The 21,914-nt window shown below is 37.4% G+C and overlaps 1 protein-coding gene across 6 annotated transcripts in view; it reads left to right on the forward strand.

Annotated features, from left to right (window-relative positions):
* ELAVL2 (ELAV like RNA binding protein 2) overlaps positions 1 to 21,914 on the forward strand; it is a 140,789-nt gene that overhangs the window by 100,430 nt on the left and 18,445 nt on the right. For all 6 annotated transcript variants that reach the window (XM_041760475.1, XM_041760479.1, XM_041760476.1 and 3 more), the window contains one exon: positions 218 to 321. In XM_041760475.1, coding sequence (XP_041616409.1) covers positions 218 to 321 — 104 coding nt within the window. The remainder of the gene's footprint in view (positions 1 to 217; positions 322 to 21,914) is intronic.

Below are 21,914 nucleotides of genomic sequence, written 5' to 3' on the forward strand. Positions count from 1 at the left end.
GCTGAGTTCTAACTGATGTTTAAACTTGCAAATGTAGTAGACAGGAGGTGAAAAAAAGACTACATATATGTTTCTAGAAGAATTCATGTAGACTTCTTTTTACTATTGAGAAAATGTGCTGGTGTGAATGATAAGACCGTATGCCAAAATGAGAGTGGATCTCTGTCATCAGCGGTGTAGAACTAATATATGCCTTTTTCTCCTCCCCTTTCATTAGGGCAGAGCTTGGGATATGGCTTTGTGAACTACATTGACCCTAAGGATGCAGAGAAAGCTATCAACACCCTGAATGGATTGAGACTTCAAACCAAAACAATAAAAGTACGTCTTAAAATTTTTTATATCTCCTTGCAAAACAGAGATTAAAAACAATTCAGGTTGTCTTGTAGTTCTTTTCCTTTGTTTCATGCTCAAGTAGACACTTCTCTGAGAGACCTAGCAGAATTTTTTGTTACATGTTGGGGGAAAATGTTCAGGAGTACTTTATCTAATCACTCCTATATCAATAAAGGAACAGTAGCAACTCCTTTAGCTAAGTACTTTTTGAAGCCTGCTGAATTAAATCTCCTTCCTTTATAGTCAGTACTTCACATATAACTTGAGAAAACCCTGACCAGTTCTTTGAGCTTAGGGCTTGGCTGAGTTGTTCTGTGAAAGACCAGGTAATAAATAATGTTAGGCTTTGTGGGCCATGCAGTCTGTGTCACAACTTCTCAGCTCTGCCCTTGGCAGGTTGAAGCTTCCATAGACAATAATGACATGAATGAATTGGCGTGGCTGTGATTTTAGAAAACTTTATTTATGGAAGCTGAAACTTGAATTTCATAGAATGTTCACGTGTTGCAAAATAGTCTTTTTTCTTTGTCCCAGTCATTTAAAAATGTAAAAATCATTCTTAGCTCAGAGATCATAAAAAACAACCGACAAGTTGGATGTGGTCCATGGGCTCTCTTCTGACTCTGCTCTAACTCTGAGGAGACTGTTTGGACATGCTTAGATGTCACACATGTTATTTTTCCTGTTATACTTTTCAAGGCAATTGGTCAGTAATTTGTGGATATTTTCTGGCTTTTGTGAATTTTCAAAATGTCAACATAAAAGTTAATATAATTTGCAGTATAGATTTCCTTTCCTTTAGAAAATAAAAGGTTGGGGGTGGGGGGTGTGTGTCTGGGTGGCTCAATTGGTTAAGCGTCTGCTTTTGGCTGGTACTGGGATTGAGCCCTATGTCAGCCTTCCTGCTCAGCGAGGAATCTGCTTCTCCCTCTGCTCTTGCCCCTGCCCCGTGCTCATGCTCTCTCTCTTTTTCTATCAAATAAATAAAATCTTAAAAAAAAAAAAAAAAAAAAGAATTTGCTTCTGGCAAATGCTTAGTGCACATGCCATCAATTTTGCCTCTCCTGCCCAGTGCAGACATTGCCAATCAATCATGGCAGTCTTTCTCAGTTAGTCTAGATGTAGCACCCAAATATTTTTCAAAATAGTGTTCCAGACAACCTCTATCAATTGACTCAAGCTGGAACCTATTTTCCACCCTTGATTTAAGAAGTTGGCTCACACTATAGCCTGAAGTGGTAAGGGGAAGCTAGTCAAGGCTGACTATGGCATCCATCTTGCTTAGAGACTTGTCTAGAAGATTTCTGCTCATTTTTTCAGAAGTCTGGAAATGCAGTGTCATCTTTGTGCTTAAATGTTGCTTCTCTCAGAATTGTCAGCTTAAGGTAATTCATTAGCCCTGGGTAGTTTTGACATCTCATTCTTTATATTTATTGGCCCATAGGAAAAATGCCTCCTAGTTCTGTCTCATTTAAAGGGAACTGTATGAGGAGCTCCCAGATATATTTGGATGTAAGATGTCCAAGAATTCTACATGTTTCTTGAGTAAGGAAATGTCTTTTGAAAATATTAACCCTTCAGCCAGAAAAAGAGCTGGTTGTTACGCTACCAGAATTTGAGGGAAAAAATAAGATTTCTTATAGTCTATAAGCACAAAGACTTACGATTGATACTTGTTTTTTAATCTGGATTGCTTTTTTCAATTTCCATACTTCTCTGCACACTTTTTGTCACAAAGGTTAACTTTTTACTAGTAATATTAAGCACTATTACTATTGAGTAATCCTCAAATGCTACTAAAAAAAAGACTCTAATACCCAGTCACCTTCAGATTGTTTTGTGTGTTCTCTGTCCTACTGAAGATTTTTGTAGGCCTACTCATGTTAGATTTATTTTCAGAATTGCTGCTAATTTATCTTTGTGCTGGGGTCCTGAGCTGTGGTTAAGAAGAAATTGGAGTAGATCGCTCAAACCAGAGCATACTCTTCTCCATTCTAGAAAAAGTCACCCATATCTCATTCTAGGGAAGTCCATTCTTTTGCTGAGTTCTTTTGCAATAATGTCTACAAGAAGGCAGAAATGCAGGGGAAGCGGGTTGCCAGAGAATGAATTTCCATGGCCTGCAAGGAGACCATTGATGACAGCTGCTTCCTCTTTGCCCATTGCCCGGCTTTCTCTTCAGGGCCCAGCTGCTCGGGCAGCATATGTAGAAGAAAGGACAGTAATGCCTTGTGGCTTTTAAACTGTGACATCTGCTACTTCTCTTCTGATTTTCTGAAATGGGGGTGGGAGTGGTGGGGAAGCAGCAGGCTACTTCTTTCCCTGCCCCCATTTGGTTCCTGTAAAAATATCAGATAACAGCTGGTATCCTCAATTTGGCCCAGATTTCTCTGAGAGGCAAAGCGGACCATTTTCCAAAACTACAGAGCACCATTTTTGTCTGTTTGTTCTTTGTGTGGTTTTTCTTTCTTATTTTCAGTGAGACATGTTTTATGTTCTTAGACAACATCTTGAGCCAGTTTTTTCCTCATGTTGGCTGCTTCAAGTACCTTTTGGAAGCTGCGTTTAAACCATTCCATTTCCTGGGATACTATTCCGTAAATGAGCCTTTTTATCCTTCTTGCAGTCCATCCTGGTGGTTGTTGTCGGGCTAAACTTACACACTTACCTCATGTTACTTCTCACTCAGACGTCTCTTATTTTTCCCTACTCCTATACCATGTCATTTGACTTAACTTTGGAGTTGACCCAGCATTATCACTGCTTTCTATGGTGGTCAGATGGGCTCTTTACTGGCAGGCTGATCTTCTCAGTCTCTTTCACGCTGCTTTAGTTGAATAGCAGCCTCTCCCCATCTATGGGAGCCCATCTAAAGTTCTTCCTTCAGCCTCTGCCTGGCTGGGCTCTGCCCCCAATAAAAGAGTTGAGACCTTAGTCCGAAAAGAGTTTGACTAAGACCAGGCCCTTAAAGATAAAACTTGTATATTTAATATGTCAAAACTCTTTCCCTTTAGAAAGCTGTGGTAGACTAATTAATGCATACATCATATACAAGTATACAACTGTTTGTGATCTTCTCATCTTCCAAGCCATCTAGCATTTAGTGTGCATATGGTGGAATTCTTAGTAATTGGAATATTGAAACAGTGAATCAAGTGCTATGAAAGGTGGTTTATTTAGCAGTTTCTCGTGGGGCTTCCTAATAGCATTAGCCCAGTAGGGTTTTGTGCAATAGATGGAGAGTGTGTTGAATAATGACAAATATTCAGTATTTTTGCAATGAGTGAAGCAGAGTCCCTCAGGCACTGAGAAATTTTTAAGGCTTTTATTCCTAAACTTGGTTGCATCGGATTCAGCAGAACTGAGTTAGAAATGCAGGTTCTGGGGCCCACTTCAGAACTATTGGGTTAGTGTCCAGAGGTGAGATGCAGGAATCTGCCTTTTATATGCTTTGTGATTAGTAACAGCAAGTCTAAGGCCTAGCATTACGAACCACCAAAATGTACCTTTTCTCAATAGGTGGGTTCTCTGGTATTTTTGCATGCAAAGTTAAGTTTGTTTCCATTCTTTACCTTGATAATCTTCTTGTGGGTAATTCTCCTGAGCGTGCTGAATGATAGTTCAGCATTCAGAGTAAAAAGTAGTTCACACCATCTTCACTTTTTAAAAAGTATGGTTTAGGAATTAGAAAAACTTTAATACGTTCACCTTATGTTAGAACTGTATTTATTATAAGTAGCAGCATTCATAGGTGTAAGTTTCAAAGTGATTAGTCTCTTCTCCTAAGGATCAGTATTTTCCTGATTGGGTCAATGTTTTGGCAGCTTACCTTGCTGGTGATGACACCATTTCTGAGCTACATGGGAGTCAGTCATGATAAAGCCTGCCACATTGTCCCTGATACTGAGATGGTAAATTAAGTGTGAAGAATTAAAAATGTTTTTAACTTATTATATTAGGAAGGATAGTGAAAAGATAGTTTGTGCATAGTTCAGGTGTGGATGGTGGGAATCATCTCAGACCACTGTCAAAAATTGTATACGGGGGGAATCTCATCAAGAGCCCTCATCCCCATGGGAACCCTTCGTTCTCAGGACCATTTGGCATCTTAGTGGTTGTGGTCACTGTGTTCAGTCCTCATGTTCTTTTTCTGTTTTGTTTTTAGGGGGTCTCAAGTACTTATAAAATCTAAATCAGTATGTGAAACATTTATGGCTTCAAGCCAATACTTACTCTCTCCCAAGGGAAAATGCATTTTTTTTTTTTGCCTAGGTTAATGATTATCAGACTTAAATCCATAATTAGTGGAGTAAAATACTGAATATTCCTTAAAAAATCTTATACATCAAGTACTGTGAATAGGTGATGGAGATTTTTTCCTCCCAGCATCACTCCCAACTTCTGCCTCTCCTGCAAGGGATGTAGGAAAGTGGGAGTTTTTATCTCAGGAATAGAAATTCATGGCTTCTCTGCCCTACTGAAGAAAAATCCCTATTTTTTGGAACTATTTGGAAATATTACCAGCATGGAAAAACTATCTTAATTTGGTTTTGACTAAAAAGATTCTTAATCATTCATACATAAACCAGCCTAAATTTCACCTTTGCTTAAAAGCTATTAATTGATACACATTAATGTGAAATTTCTTATATTAAAATAACCAAACCACCATTTAAGGTAATAAGGAGAAACTGTTAAAGAAATTGGATTACTAAATATGGATAGTATCTATTTCTTAAAGTGTTCAGGTAAAGAACAAGTAAGATAATAAACTTTTATTCTGAGCCATGTTGCTTTAAATTGTTAAATTTATATCTTTTCCTAACCTATCCTTTTTCTAGTAACTGTGGTATTCACAGACTTCTTTTGTACTTGTTTGGCATGAACTATATCCTTAATATAAGAGAAATATAGAACTACATTTCAGAAATTTTAGTCTTCCTGACATCGATAAAGTGACTTTACTGGCTGTGTGCTCTTGGACAAGTCTTTTAATCATTAAAGTTTCCATTTTATCTGTAAAATTTATTCATCACTGAGTATGTATATTACCTGCTTTTTAAAAAAATTTTTTTCCATGTTCTGCCAAGTTGTGTATTATAAGAAAAGGTGTAACTATTTAATAAATAGTTAATGAACTCATGGTTATCATGGAATGATTTAGTTAGTAATAAAATGCAGGACCCTATCCTGAAGACAGCAATTTTAACTGTTTCTCTTTATCATTGTTGAAAATTTAGCAGCCACAGTAAAATTTGCTTTGGGAAACAGTTCTCTAGCTCAAACGTGTTTTTGGTACAGAATTATTGGGAAGGGGATTGGTTCTCATTTATCATTGTAAATCCTTCTTTTATAAAATTTAATTCTGAAATGCTGCATAAATCATAGATTCTTCACTGTAGAGAAGGAAATAGCATGGAAGTAGAAATACAAGTGAGGTTAGGCTTGCCACCTGGTAGGTGCTCTTTTAGAATATCTGCAGCACCATTTTGGGATGTTTGAGACCAGTGAGTTTCATAATAGCAATAATGCTGAGAGTTCACACTTTTGTAGGGAAGTTTGAAAGCAGACGTTCAGGGAACCACATAGAATTAGCTAGAGTGGTAAGCAAGGGGAGAAATGCAGAAAGGAGCCAGAGAGCACTGAGAGATTAGAAAATGTGGGTGTGCCATGCCAAGGTTTTATATTATAGGTGAGGGGAACCACCAAAGAGTTCTGAGCAGGGTAATGATGGATTGGACTTAAGTATTTGTTAGGAAGGGAAGATCTGTTTGTTATAAACTCCATGTCTCTCTGAGCATCCCAGGCTAGCCTAGTGTTCTTTTGGCTTATATAAATCGATTTTATTTAGGTGTTTGTGGAAATGTGGGCTTTACAAACTTAAAAGCATCTCCTGTAAAGTACCCCACATTTTAGTACTGCTGCATATAGATCATTTACCTTTTACTTTGACCAGTTTTGGAAATTTTTAAAGTAATAATCTGAAGGACAGGCTTCAAATTAACAAGTTTTGAGATGTCTGACCAGCCAAATAACACTTTAGGTTAACTTTTGTTTGTGGAGGGACAAAAAAGTGGGAAAAGTGCCTGCCAGGAGTGGAAGTGAGAATGGTAGGTGAGTGAATAATTTCTTTACCTTTTTAAAAAAGACTAAATGTATTGTAACTTCATTTTTAACCCATGGCCTGGAACTTTCTGAAGACATGTGCCAGGTTTTACCAGTATATTGCTGCATCTGATTATCAGAAGTTCTTCGATGCATTTAAATAAAACTCTTATATCTAAAAAAAACAAAAAAAAAACAAAAAACAAAAAACAAAAAACTCTTATATCTATATTGAGTCTAGGTTATATAGTTTTTATTTGACATAAAGAATAAGATTTTTAAAATAAGGTATTAGTTGTATAATGCGTATCATGTGTTTGCAGAATACTTGTGAGCTTGAAAATAATTTTTTTTTTTTAATGCAAAACACCATAGGTTTTTACTTACTTTGGGTGGACTAGAGAGTGTGGGTAGGTAACCTAGCCTAGTCTTGAACTTCAATGTCCCAATTCAAGCCTGTTTGTGTTATGCCTGCATCTTCCAAGCTCTCTTCATAGTAGAAATGACATTTGAAGAATTCCAGAGAGCAATAACTTGGCATTATCTGAATGGTTTTTCTATAGATAATGTTTTCATGGTTGCTGGAGCAAAGGCTGAGCCTGCACAGAAGGATGGGTGAGGAGGAAGGTCCTGGTGGTAGTGTCTGCTTCCTTCCTGCCTGTCCCTGCTTGTGAATCACAGGGTGGGAGGGGGGGGGGGAGTGTCTCAGGATTGAATCCATCTTTCTTAGGAGGGAGTTCATAGATGATTATATTATCCAAGCCTCTACTTTTTCTGCCTGTTTCATAAATGTGTATCAGCAAAGGCATTTCTGCTTGGCACTGTTAACACTTCATTTCTCCTGCTCTTTAAGGGTACAGTAGGGCAGGGCTTGTTGTTGTCTTTCATTTGTGATTTGGGAGAAGTACTATGAGGTAGTTTGGTGGCTTCTATCTGATCTACCAAGCTACCTTGAGAGTTTAAGATAGGTATGCTAACTTCTGAAGAAGGGTGCCTTAATTTCTTGCTCTACTTTTCATAGTAGTTGCATAGGACTTTTATCTTTTTACTTGTCTGGATTTATGCAAAAACAATAGTTTCTTGTAGGCAAATATTCCTCCTCCCACCCTTTTAAAGATTTTAATAGAGAGCACAAGAGGTAAGTGGGAGATGCAAAGGGAGAAGCATACTCCCCACTGAGTAGGGAGCCTGATATGAAGCTTAATCCCAGACCCTGAAATCCTGACCTGAGCCAAAGGCAGATGCTCAATAGACTGAACCACTCAGGTGTCCCAGGCAAATACTCCTTTTGACCAGAGAAAGGCAGGTCAGGTTAAGGGACTTGTTCTCAAACACAGTACGGCTAACGGTACCCTAGGAACAGAAATGTAAGATCATGTCAGGTGATGCTGGCGGCTTTTATTGTGTTCTTTCCACCTCATATTATTGATATTCAAATGTTTTCCTATGTAACTGGTTATAGGTACTGCTACAAACAAATGGAATATTTCCTTGGGGACCTTAATTTGGGTCTTTTACTGTCTTGAGACTTTCTGGATCAGATCTGTTTGGTGTGAGGAAGTGGAACTGTTGTTAGCAGTGGAAAAACTGTCTTTTGGCTGAGTGCTGGAGACAGCCATACCTCCAGGTTGAGAGGAAAACTGATGTCTGGAGGTCATGTTCAGCAGATGGGCAAGTCCACATAGATTTAAGTATTTTGATGGTAACTGGAAAGTAAAGGAATTTAGTAACTCTCTGGATCTCTGTTCTATAGGAGACTACCCATTCAATAATGTTTTTCTGGTAGGTTGTGGCAAGCCTCAGATGCAAGTTTACAAGTTACAGAAAGTGCGTTTGTCATTCTTTAAGTTTGTGTGTACTCTTTACAAAAACGTGTTTGGTCCATTTTCTTTTACCTCTGCCATATTATCCTGTCATTGCCCTTATCATCAGTTCTAAGCCACAGATACTACATCAGACTTGTGGGGGTTTTCTTTGGGAAGCTTTTTGATATACTGCTTATGATGAAGCAGGAAAGAGGGCTGTGTTTTGAAAACTGTACAGGCAGTCTGTTACTTGTGTGCCCCCACCCCAAATGAGAAGCACTCATTTGAAGGTTGCATCACTACCTTGAGCCACAGACCTGTATTTATGTCCTACTCTCTTGGTTTAGCTTTCTCATTTGTAAAATGGTGGGGATGGTAACCACTACACAGTTACTGTAAATCATGTGATTTAACATCTAGAGGTAGAAAGTACTTGTGTTGGCCTGTTACTTTCAGAAAGAGAAGATCAAGAATATTAAGTTGTTTTTCAGTCTTTTCTAAAAAGTGGTATTTTGAAATCAAGCTGGGGAAGAGTTGAAAATTGCTACTTTTTCTCTGAAGAAAGTAGTCACCGTATCTAGTTTGTTTAATTTTGTTGGATATTTTAAAAACTATAGTTACCTTGTGCTATAAAAAAGTGGGTTGTGGACAAAAATCAATAAATCATGCTAATGTGCTCTATTTTTTGGTCATTAGTATAAAGTTACCTCATCCCACAGGAATGAGAAGTATAATCCTTCCTGCATAGGTTCTGGGATTGCTAATGAGTCTTAAAATGACCCTCACTGACCTTCAGGTTAGTAGCGGGAGAAGGGCAAGGAAAGCAGAGTTACCTGCATGGTCCTGGAAATCAGTCATCCAGAAAATGCTTTCATTTCCACAAATTTGTTAAAAGACTATTCAGAAATTTGACTATTCCTGCTTGTTTCACCCCAAAAACCCTGTCTATATACCTAGAAAGATTCTAGAATCATTGAGAGTGGCTCTGACCTCATAGAATTAAGCACAGCAGCCTTTTGCACAGACCAGCCAAGCTGATGAACTCCTATCCAGCTGAGCCCCATCTAGTCAGGCTGATTTTTGGAATTACCTTGGAATGAGTTATATGGGCTTTGTTTTACTTTTACATTTTAGTATTTGTTGGTGATTTATATTCATATATACTTTACTTTCAAGCTACCTGTGAGTTTTTTACTCATTTGGAAACCAATATTGATGGGTGATAAGGAGAGCTTGACACTGTAATTTTGATGAGCTAGTTTCTAGGAATCCTGAATATGCCCTGGAATTGGAGGATTACCTATTTAAAATCCTTCTATATGAGGAACTGCCAGAACATTAATGTTCATCAGAATCCCTGTAGTGAGGTGGTTGAAAAAATGTATATTTCTGACCCTAATCCAAACTTACTGAATCTGATTATCTGCTGAGTGAGAACAGAGATTGTATTTTAACCAGTCATTACCAGTGATTGTTAATAGGTTGATGGTCTGACCTGAGGACCATCGTTTGGTAGATCCTAGTGATTTTGAACTTGGATAGGTTTGTGGTGCTTGTTTCAAAAACAAATCTACATGTAAATAAAATTTTCATTTGTGGGTTCTATCGTAAATTGTCTGGAATACTTGTGGTTAACAGATGTACTTTTATAATGCTGGATTTACCTAAATAATAACATTTTCTTTGTCTCTCTCTCAAAAACACACACACAGGGTACTCATTTTCAGAGCATTTTAGTGTCATTAAATACTTCTAGCATCACAAGTACATAAATGTCATTTAATATTTGATTCTGAGGGTAGAGAGTTTGCAGTATGGTTCTTCTGGGGCTCATTCATTTAAAATGGGTATTTCATATTAGTATAGAGATTGGGAGTTGAATTATATGATTCAAGATGGGTTGTGAATCAGAATATGGAAGTTGCTTTTAAAAGGCAATATAAATTTATTTCCTATTAATAGGCTCCCAACCACACCTCTTTTTTCCCCTCCCCAGTATTTGGTTGTTTGAACTTTGCTTGTCAGGGTTTGAATAAATGGGAATTTGCTCTTTTATCATAAAGACTCCCCCAGATAACATGTTATAAATATTTAAAGTAAAAAAAAAAACATTTACTGTATATTACCTTAATTTAGAAACCTTTTGACCTATTTGGCAATTTTGTCCCAAGGCTGTGTGAAGGCAGTGCATACTGTCACCAAAAGGCTTAGAATGGCTCTGTTCTCAGATTTGCAAAAATGGGTTAATAAGTAATTGTCATCAACTTACAGGATTTTCCATAGTGTTCTTCATTAACCAGTGTCTTGGGGGAATTGTGAAATATGCATTGTCTGCACACTGCTGGCGCACAAAGTCAAATGAGCTGTGAAGGTGAGGGCTAAAAACACCCCTCTCACCTTTGTACTTTGTCCTCTGAGTATTAAAGAACATTGATCTACCAAGTGGCAAAGGGGGTACTATTTGGCGGTTTAATTACAGCCAGTGAATGTTATTGATGCTATCAATCAGCAAGACCCAGGGAAAGGGCACGGTGCCAGACCATTCGGTGCTCCCGACAGTGTAATTAAATACTGCAGGACTGGATTCTCAAGGTAAAGTGAGGTGCTTACACACATCTGAAGCAAGAGAACACTTTGTCTTGCAGCACAGGTAAACGTGGTTATCGTCTCCAACTGCTCCTCTTTAAATTTTTGGAGGAGTCTATGAATGGCAGTGATACTGTCTGTTCATTGTGTACAGGTAAGGTTGTCCATGTTTTCCTTAAAACCCTCTTTCTTGTAAAATCTTCACAACTGTCATACAAAAGCCTTTAGGAATATAGTAATTACTTTCTGTTAAAGCTGTTTGGGGGATATACAGCTCAGGTGTCTAATAGATATTTGGAGAATGAGGGATTGTCTTTGAATGAGACTATTAGTCCTGCAAATCAGTTCATTTAAAAAAGCTTTCCCTGTGATTATTCTCTAATGTCTAATCATGTTGAGAGAAAAATATCTTGGTAGGTTGAAGTTATAAAACATTCAGCAATATTTCAGGGGTTATTCCTTTTAAATTATCTATTGAATAAATTTTTCATCATTGTATAACTTATGTCAGGTCCACAAAATATATGTAGGTAAAACTTTTTTTGGCTCTGGGGAAGACTTATAACATTCATATTATCCTTTTTTTCCTTTTCTCCTATGTTATCCATGTGTTTCACACACAAATTTTCATCTAGGTCTGTTTGAGAGACAAATGCCATAGGCAACCGAAAGTTTTGTTCCAGTCATTTTATTTAAATGATGTATAGTTTATACTCATTAAGGCTTACCCAAGACAGGCTCCCCTTGAAAGGAAGTGTTTTCCTTTTTGTGCATATATGTGTGTACATATACACATACACACATTAGATTCCTGACAGTTGGGTTAAATCAGGCCTGAAAACATTTCTTGAGTGTTTTCGGTTTAGTTGTAATGTAGGTATGGGTTACAAACTGTTTTTACATTTACAACAGGTGATGAAGGAAGATTGTTAGAACTTTCCCTTGGATGTTTGAGGATAATTTTTAAAGAACATTAAAGGTTTAGTAAAAGTGGTTACTTCATCTTCAAGAGTCTAATCCCATTAAGGCCTTTTATATTATATGGAATCATAGCAAGTTCAGTTAGTTTCCAAGTTTGTATAGAAGGGCATATGATTTATTTATTTAGTTTTTAGGGCATATGCTTTAAAAGTTATTAATGTCCATCATGCCTGTGCTTTTTTTTTCTCCCCCCTGACAAAGATATCAAATGTAATATTAAAAAAGTAATTGCAAATTGTTTTTTAAAGACCATATAGTCTTGGATACGGCACATCTGTGAGTAATGAAGTACTTAATTCTCCAAGTGTTTTGAGTGTCTAGTATGACCCAGTCAGCCTTGCTAAAAGGTTGGAGCCATGCTAAAATATGACAAGATGTCTCCCATCCAAGTACTAACCAGGCCCAACCCTGCTTAGCTTCCGAGATCAAACGAGATCGGGTGCGTTCAGGGTGGTATGGGTCATTGTGTAGTAGTGAGAGATAGCACTTTATATGATTTTTTTTTTGGATGTATGATAAGCTAATGCAGAGCACAGTGGGAATGGTTATGTTACTGGCTGTCGAGAAGCCTCTTCAATGGTTTCAGAGGTGATAGGGTTTTGCAAAATGGGGTTTATCTCCTAGAGAAAGAAGACAGACAGGTATTACACATGAACGAATGTCTCATCCAAAGGTAGAGAGGCCTTTATGTGACATGTACTTTTTAGAAGAAACTTATACTTGGAAACTGTATACTCATTCTGTCAAATATTAACCTTCTATGAAAGTGATTGATAAGAAAATTTAATTAATCCTACCCCCATAGTTTACATTTATCCTTTTTTAGTGAAGATCTAATTCACAAAAGGAACTATAGCAATGAATTTTATGCAGATTAATTCATTTGTTCATAGATACCTCTCTGCCTTGTTCTGCAAAGATCCATGGTAACCTGTGAGACTCATTTAAGATATTTAAAGATGGTACCAAGATGAAATTTCTCTGTGGAGTATTTAGTGTACACACAGAAATAGGATCATTATATTTTCATTACTGTATGTATAAGTAGGTCAAAGAAGACTTGGATTTCTGAACCAACATTGCGGCAAAGCAGTTTTTCTTTTAGTTATAGAAAAAAAGGGAACTTATTGTAGATGGTATTTAAATTAGCTTTTAAAATTGCCACACTGATTTTGACTATTCCACTCACCTAGCTTATGGGAAAATTATCTCCACATTGTATATGTATTTGACCTACACGTATACATTTCTGTGGACTGTCACTCCCTGCTTATAAAAGCTTCATTGTGACATTTACAGGTTCCAGAATCTGCTCCAGCTTGCTATTACAGTGTTTTCTTTGTTTTGCAGAGATTCTTTTAGCTGGGCTCCTCATCCTTGAGTATGCAAGTCAAAGTCTTACCTCCTGCCTTGGGTCATTCTCTGCCTATACTGCTCTATACTACTACTTGGCCATAAAAGCATTCGGTTTTTACTGTACATTACCTCTTTGGTGGTCTGCTCTCAGAGGGCAGACATCTTTGTGTTCAGAACGATTCACAAAATAAGCATTTATTTAAAATTTTTGAATGAGGAAGTTTCTATATATTGCTTATAAGGAATAGTGAAGATGTGCTCTGTATGCTCAAAGATAGGAATATTCACATTTAAGTGAAGCCAAAAGTGAAACTGACACTTTCTGATAGGTGTTACAATTTATTGAAGACACTGTCGAGTGAAGGATATATAAAAGACTTACCTGCTTTTTCTTTTCTATAGTTAATGAGGATTTAACTGTTGTTTTCCTTTTATGTGTGATTTTCTACATAACCTGCATCAGCCTTGTGTCTTTGTCCTCTGTCATTTTCATGTGTTCCTTTTTTTCTCTTAGACCTTAGATGGGGGTATGTTTAAGCCACAAATTTGGCTCCTTGAGAACCTCCTCCTTTTTCTACACAATACCAACCAGTGTTTGTTGACTTTTATTGTGAAACAGCTCCAGTTTGCTTCTACTGAGTACTGTGGAGACCTTTTAGGTTTAACTCTCTAACTCAGCATTTTAATCTGTTGGCAGTGCTTTAGATCTCCTAGATGGCCCAGTACTACATAAATTATATTTTAAGTTTATTTTTGGAGGTAAAATTGTAACAGGTAACTTGATAGCATGGCTTTTGTTGGAGATTGCATCTGATCAAATTTCAGAATCTTGAAAGAATCCTTAAGAAGCTACTACTGGAGAATGGTTTTCTAAGAATTGAATGAGTACGTCTATCTTTCTGTAAGCCAGTTTAACTTGTCTTGTTTCCAGTGAAGCACAGAAAGCCAGATTGTTGGACAAGCATCACACCTTCTAATCATCTTGCCTGAGAGGTACTTCAGAAGTAGCCTCTGCAGGAGGCCATGGAATATTTTCATTCAGGAGGAATTGGAGTGCCTGGTTGATGAGTGGGGCTATGAGATAGTTGCACATGTAAGAATTAGTTTCAACCCTCTAGGAACTTAACAGCCTAATAACGTAAAAGCTTTGTAAGTGAATTGTCGTACTGTTACCCTGGGAAGATGCTTTGAGGTAGTTTGCTGCTCTGGCAATGTTGAAGAGGCCCCAGACACATCTGAGTATTGAGCACTAAGTACTGAGATTTCCTTTTTTTTAAGTCTCTGTAATGTCCTGCTAGTATACATAGTGATAGTGTCCAAAATGAAAAATTCACAGTACTCCTGCCAGTATTTTTTTTCTACTGTGAAATCACATTGAGTCATTAGGTACTGATTTACTGGTGACTTGTAACCCATCCCACATTCAGAAACATACATGCAACCCTAATCTGAAATTAGGCACTGTTCCCCGAAGTCCATTTATTATTTCTGCCACTGTCTCCCTGAAATAGAGATGATTCTCTGTTTCTCCTCTGTTTCTCATTTTGCATCTAACTTTAGGCTCTAACAGATCTTTATGAGAGAGAATAAGGAAGTGGGAGGATTTAATATGCAATAGTTGGGTTAGAGAAATAAAATGAAGTTGTTTTCTATCAGCCCGCTTAAAGATGCTGGTTGTAGACCCTCTGTATGATAGTAAGACAGCCTTTCCTCAAGCATCAACCAGGCTTTGGGCTTTCTAATACACTCCTCGGCCATTGTCTTACATAATACTTGGAATATTGTATTGTAATATTGTACTAGTTAGTAAGGGTTAATTTTGATAACAACTGCCAGGATTTGGGAGAAGCCTTATTTTATCTTTGAACTATTTTTCGGTTAAAGTGCATAATCTTTCTTGTGCCAAAAGGCCTCCTCTGTGTCTTCCTATGTCTTCTCAGAGATAGTTATATTTGAGTTTCTTCTTTTACAAATTGGAGATGCTAATGATAATACCCAATCCATACCTTGCTGTTAGGGTCATTTCAACTATGTAATAGTATATGTAATATACTGAGGGGCACCTGGGTGGCTCAGTTGGTTAAGTGTCTTACTTTTAATTTTGACTTGGGTCATGATCTCAGGGTCCTTAGATCAAGCCCTGCATCAGGGCTCTGCAATCAGCAGGGAGTCTGCTTGGGATCCTCTTTCCCTTTGTCATACCTTCTCCACCTCATACCTGTGCTCTCTCTTTCTCTTTCTCTCTCTCTCTCTCTCTCTCTCTTTTAAATAGATAGATAGATAGATAGATAAATTTATCTATCCATCCATCCTACTGAGACCAGTGCCTGGCACATGGTAAACATTTAATAAGTGTTTGGGACTATCATTATTTATATTGTTAAGATTTTATATATACATGAAATTCTTATAGTATGATGAAACATAATTATGGTTCTCCAGCTCTGTGCTAATAGTTACATTTTCCCATTTAATCCTTGTGTGGTCCCTGTGAGGTAAGGACTATCATCTGTCATTAACATCAGATTGCAAAATGAAGAAATAGAGGCTTCAGATGGACCTATACAGAAATTACTCCTTAGTTATATAACTGGTAAGGTAACAGAGACAGGACCTGAACTTAGCTCCATGCAGTTCCATGCCCTGGTTTTTACTACTTCATAACTTTGGACGGCTCTGGGACAAGCATCAGTTTCTGGCCACCAGTTCAGAGTATGCCCTGTTGCAGCCAGAACTTCACGAGTAATAATGTATTTTCTTTTGCCTTTAAAAGTTTTTTGACCTAGTACTAAACTAATTCATATTTGCCTCAATTCTAGCCTATTTATATTACTTATTCTTTTTTTTTTTTTTTTTTAAGTAGGCTCCACACCTAATGGCTCTGAACTCATGACCCTGATGAGATTAAGCGTCCCATGCTCTACCAACTGAGCCAGCCAGGTGTCCCTTCCTTAATACTTCTGAAGATATGTGGCCAAATAAATAATCTCATTTCGTATTTTTAAAGTTAAAAGTAAGGGAGTCTGCTTTTCCTAACCAGTACAGAAAATTTCCTAATGCAGAGAGGGTAGGAATGAACTCTAGTTGTTACAGCTGAAACTCCCACTTTTTTTTTCCAAGCCACTTTAGTGTAATCACTTTCCAAAATATTAATGGGCTAAGTGAAGATATGGGATTGGAAATGGAGTATCAATTCCATTTGATAGATTCCTGCTTAGATTTTAGGATGACTGATGCATTGCCAATATAGTTGTAGATCAGATTTAATCCTTCACTCCCGTCAGATGTTGCATCACTTGTTTTTTATTTTTTTGTTAACGTCTTTACATACAGAGATCTTTAGAAATTTGGAAGGCGTTTTCTGCCTAAGTTGCATTTCAAGAATGTTTTACCACAGGCTCCCTGTTTGCCTTTACCAGCGGAGTCCTTGTTGAATCATGTGTTGAATCTTCATCCAGGCAGAAGCAAAATGGAAGGGCAGATGTGATCTACTGACTTGGGTAGTATACTAAATACTTTGATACTTTCATAAAATTTTAAGAAAACTATACTTTAATAAGATACAAAGATGTAGGGCAGCCTGGGTGGCTCATCAGTTTGGCACCTGCTGATCACGCCCAGGGCGTGATCCTGGAGACCCGGGATCGAGTCCCACGTTGGGCTCCCTGCGTGGAGTCTGCTTCTCTCTCTGCCTGTGTCTCTGCCTCGTTTTCTCTGTGTCTCTCATGAACGAATAAATAAAATCTTTAAAAAAAAATACCAAAGATATCAGGACAGTCTGTTAGACCCTCATTTAACTGATATACGTGCATGAAACAAATTTGGGTAGCATTTTTTATTTTTATTTATTTATTTATTTTTGGGGGTAGCATTTTTAAAAAAGACTTATTTATTACCAGGACACCTGAGTGTCTCGGCAGTTGAGTGTCTGCCTTCAGCTCAAGGCGTGATCCTGGTCTGGGGATCGAGTCCTGCATTGGGCTCCCTGCAAGGAGCCTGCTTCTTCCTCTGGGTCTTTGCCCCTCTCTCTGTGTCTCTCATGAATAAATAAATAAAAAATCTTAAAAGATTTATTTATTATCATGAGACAGGGAGCATGAGGTGGGAGGGGCAGAGGGTGAGGGAGAAGCAGACTCCCCACTGAGCAGGAAGGGAGTCCATCTGGTGGGTTTCTAGGACCCTGAGATCATGACCTGAGCCACCCAGGTACCTCTGATTTGGGGAACATTTGATAGATTCTACTCAGTGTAGTTTTTCAGAGGCTGAGTTTAAGAGAGGCTGTCAAGTATCCAGCTTGTGATGAGTTGCTTAGTACAAATCTTATAACCAGCATCCTTTTGTTTTTCTGTTGCTGTTCTGTAGTGTTAGCGTTGTTTTTAATAATGCCATACAGGATCACTTTATTCTTATGACATCACTTATTCTTTGGTTAATTTTTAAGTTGGATATAAGGATCAACTGCTTTGAATTTTATTTAATGTTATTGCGCTAAAACTTGGAAATGATGTGAAGCTGGATAATCCCTAGTGTAGTATACCCAGTTGCTGTTTTCCCTTTCCATTAAATGATATGTAATTAAAAAAAACTGTTTAATACCTAAAATATTCTATTTGAGGTACATTTCAATTTACTTGGTGTAAAGCAATAGTCTTGAGACTCTTGATTTTCTTTTTCAGCTGCCATCTCCCACCTCTCTTAGCTCTTTCATAGACATCTCCTAAATAGTTCTCAGGCAATACTAGTAGTGGAAGAAATACAGGAACTGTTCTAAGGAAAAGACCCATTTTGATGTATTCAGATTTTCTTAGGTGTATAGAAGAAAAAATTCAGAACTAAAATACTTACCTTCTTGCATATCTCTTCTGGTATTTCCTTGTAAATGTCTGATCATTCTCCCAAGAATTGTCATTTTGCTAGAATCTTGTATGATTTCAGGCTCTGTTGCAGCCAGTGGTGTAGTGGAAAATCCCTTGACAAAGCAGCAAGCCCTCAATCCTACACCTTGCTCTGCATCCTTGGACAAGTCACTTCACCTTTGTGTGCCTCAGTCTTCCTCTTTTCTAAATATCAAGAAATTGGGCTAAGTGATTTCTGTTTCCTTTTTGCTCCAAAATTAAGGACCCCGCTGCTGCCCCGCATCACCCAGCAATTTATTATTCTGTTAAGGATTTTATTGCTTCTGGGGATTTGAGTCCCCAATTTGTGAAATGAAACTTCATTCCTGACATGTTTAATGCTATCTGCAGTCTAGTCTATGCACAGAGAACCATCACTGCGATGTTTGCTGTATTACAAAAAAGATTATAGCTCCTCTTAACTTTTTAAGACAAGATTTCAGAAACTAAGTTTCCCCACCTAGTGTGTGATTGTAAATCCTTTTCATTACAGTAAATGTGTGGCAGGTACCAGGGTGTGCAGTGTAGGGTAAAGACTAGGTAGGTTACTTATTTCAAGGACATCAGGCAATTACGAGACAGAATAAGAAACAAATTGATCTTGGTTTCCTCCGTATGGACGAGAACAAGATGTGTGATGCAGTGTGGGTCCCAGCAAGGAAACTACGATGGGAGAAGGCGGTGAGAGTAGACGTTAGGCAGTCGGCAATGCCCTCATTGAATCTGAAGTGACTCACATTTAGTTGAGTGGGAGGAGTAGGTTATACTAACACAGGGAAGTCAGAGAGGAAGGTTTGGAAAACTACTGAAGGTTGTGTGTGTTTATATAGAGAAGGGAGTCCGTGCCCGGAACATAAAGAACTAAGAAATTTGAAATTAATCTTAAAGAATTAGGGAGCCCCTGAGGGATTTGAAGCAGAGAAGAGCACAATTGTGTTTTGTGGTGTTTCTTGAATTAAAACAATCTTTATGAGACTTAAAGCATTCAACAAATTGAGTCTCAGTAAAATTTGAGGTCTCCCATGTATTTTCCACTGATGTGGTTTTCTGAATTCTTTGTCTTGGAATACTTATTAAAGGTAACTCCCCTAATCTATAATACCCTTTTTAAGCCTTCCTGTTAGGGGTGATTATTGCTTTTAGCTCTAACACCTTTGCTAGAGCTAATCTTTAATTTCTTATGGACTTATTTTTGTATGCTTTGTTCTCTCAGGGTTACTCCTTTGCAACCATTTGTGAAATATGCCCTTAAAAAAACGTAATCTTAGGCTGTGATATGTATATGCCTTGATGTGTGTTTGAGACTTGTTTCTGGTGTGGTTTTGCATTTAGAGGCAGATAAAAGTACAGTTCCCTTTAGGTGAATTTTGAGGTCTGTGGCCTGAATTGTGGTTGGAGATGGCATCCATCTGTGTACTTTACTTCTGAGCTCTTTTGGAGGGTCCAGTCTACCCACCTGTCTGTCAAGCCTTAATGCTGCCACAAGACCTTTGCTACTGCCTACTGGAGCCAGAGCAACTTTTATTTAGTGAGATTGTCATTTTTCAGATAGTCCCATCAAAACTCCATTTATTGATAGGAACAGCAATTAATTCTCAGTTTAAATAGGCACAAGCATGACCTTGTCCACTCCTTTCAATTGAAGAGATTGAATGGAGCTTTTCAAAAAAGTCTGAAGTGGCAAGTACCTAATTTTCAGGTTTAATGTTTATAGACCTGGGTCAGTAATTGACAAGTGATAGAAGTTGTTCAATGGTGATCTTGCCAGTGGGAGGTTTTTCAAATGTCCTTAGTTTAATAAAGAAGGAATTGCTTTGTTCATGTATAGACTTTATCTCTTTAATCTGTTGGTATTAATGTCCACTGTCACTGATCTTTCGTTGATGAATCAGAGAGAAATGAGAGCAGTTGTATTCCTGGACAAAAGCATTTCAGTGGACTTCTACGGAAAGTAATATATTGGGATTTTAAACTTTACTATGTACATGTAATAAAGTTCTAATTCTTATCCATAAGATATTTTCATTCCTTTAGTTCTGTGTATTTTGATTAATGTGTGTTTTGATAGCCCATTCTTAGTCTATATGTTACTTGTCCTTGAATGTTTAATGTAGAATTAGTTTTAGTTGCTGATGAAGAAATGCGTTTTTAATTACAAAGAATATATTGTGTTTCAAACTATTCCATTTTCAAGACCTAATTACTTTGATAAACCGATTTTTATCTGTTTTGTCCAGCATGATCTCGTTTTGAAAACAATTTGAGAAGCCATTGGCTAGAGCATTTATGTGTCTATACTTCTAACTGCTTCCCTTCCTTCCCCTCAAGTAATCTCAGTATTGCTTGTCTTTGTTTATTATATCACTTGTAGGATTGTGAGAAATTCTAGAAAAAACCTGAGTTTTAAATTGCTATCTTTGGAGTAGATTGGTGTTCAGTGTTGTACTCCCTGTATCATCTTTAAATATTTAAATTGCAGACTCTCTGGCTGCCTCTTAAATTAGATCCTTCACTTAGTAGTTTTGACATTTCATAACCTTGCTCCTCAGGCATTAAATATTCACCTGTTTAAATGGCGGTGAAAATTTAAAATCCAAACCCATTCTATTAATCCAGTGAAAGTAGATTGGAGAATAGCTTGCAGTTGGTGAAGGAAGAAGCTATTTTGACCCCACTGGGATATACGCTGAAGGTTCATTGTATTGAAGTATTTCTAATACATAGTTTGCCATAAAACAAAGCCATCTCTTGCATCTTCTTCAAGAGGCTTTAACCTTGAAGAACCATAAAAATAGACATAACACTTTGAAGTTTAAGTTAGCCCAAGAATAGTTTTCTAAGTGAGTGATTCAAGGCACCAGTAGAAATTCCACATCCACAGAAAAATACGAATGGAGAAATTTGCTGATAATTGCTAGATATAAAATTTTGTCTGGAAACTGGTTGGAATCTCCAGAGTACAAATCTGTCTTCCACTGCAGGAGTCTTCTTCCTACTTTGATCTAAGTACACATTCTGTTTATAATCCTTTGAGATAGAAGAAGAAGAAATATTTTGCCTGTCTTGGAAGGGAGGATGTTATTGACAGTGGTGTCCTTGATAGAGCAGAGGAAGGGCTTGTTAATCCTGAGGAAACAAAGGTATGGAGGTGACACATGGCCCCTTGGTCTGGGAGAGGGATGGTTGCCCTTCCTTACATTTTTATTTCTTGGAAGTGGATGACGGGTAGTGAGGAGATAATATTGCTCATTTAATTCATTTTAAGAATTAGAAAGTAATAAAGCTAATTTAAAAATGCTAATTATGTGCAGTTTCTGCAGTGAATCTCAATTAGTGACCACTCATTCTTGGGAGAAGTTACTTTTTAGAAAATATTAATGGAAAATGAAATAAAATAACTTTGACTTAACAATTATTTCTAGTGTCAGTCTCTTTTCTGCTGCCTTAGCTCAGTTTGACTATATGTGTAAGAAATAGCCAAGATCCATTTAATTTTTCCACACTTTCAGAACAAAATTTACTATAGTGTGGTAAATTGCAGAAAGAAAACTGGACAAAGATACAAGGATATGGGGTCAGAAGGATCAGTTTGAATCTAGTGGTATTTAACATAGGCATGTTATTTACCTTGTCTATACCTATGTGCCCAGCTGTAATATGTTAATGTGTGCCTTACCTACCACAAACAAAACACTGCTTAAAAATGCTTTGCACATGGTGTAGTCTTGTAAGTCCCTAAGTGTAAATTAAATGGAAATATTATTTGTTACTATCATGAGTTTATATGCAGTGTGGTCACCTCTATCCTGCCTGTAGTGATGGGAACCAGTTCTTTTACAAAATTACTGAA

Source organism: Vulpes lagopus, chromosome 7 (genome assembly GCF_018345385.1).
Source record: "Vulpes lagopus strain Blue_001 chromosome 7, ASM1834538v1, whole genome shotgun sequence".
NCBI classification, from domain to species: Eukaryota; Metazoa; Chordata; class Mammalia; order Carnivora; family Canidae; genus Vulpes; species Vulpes lagopus.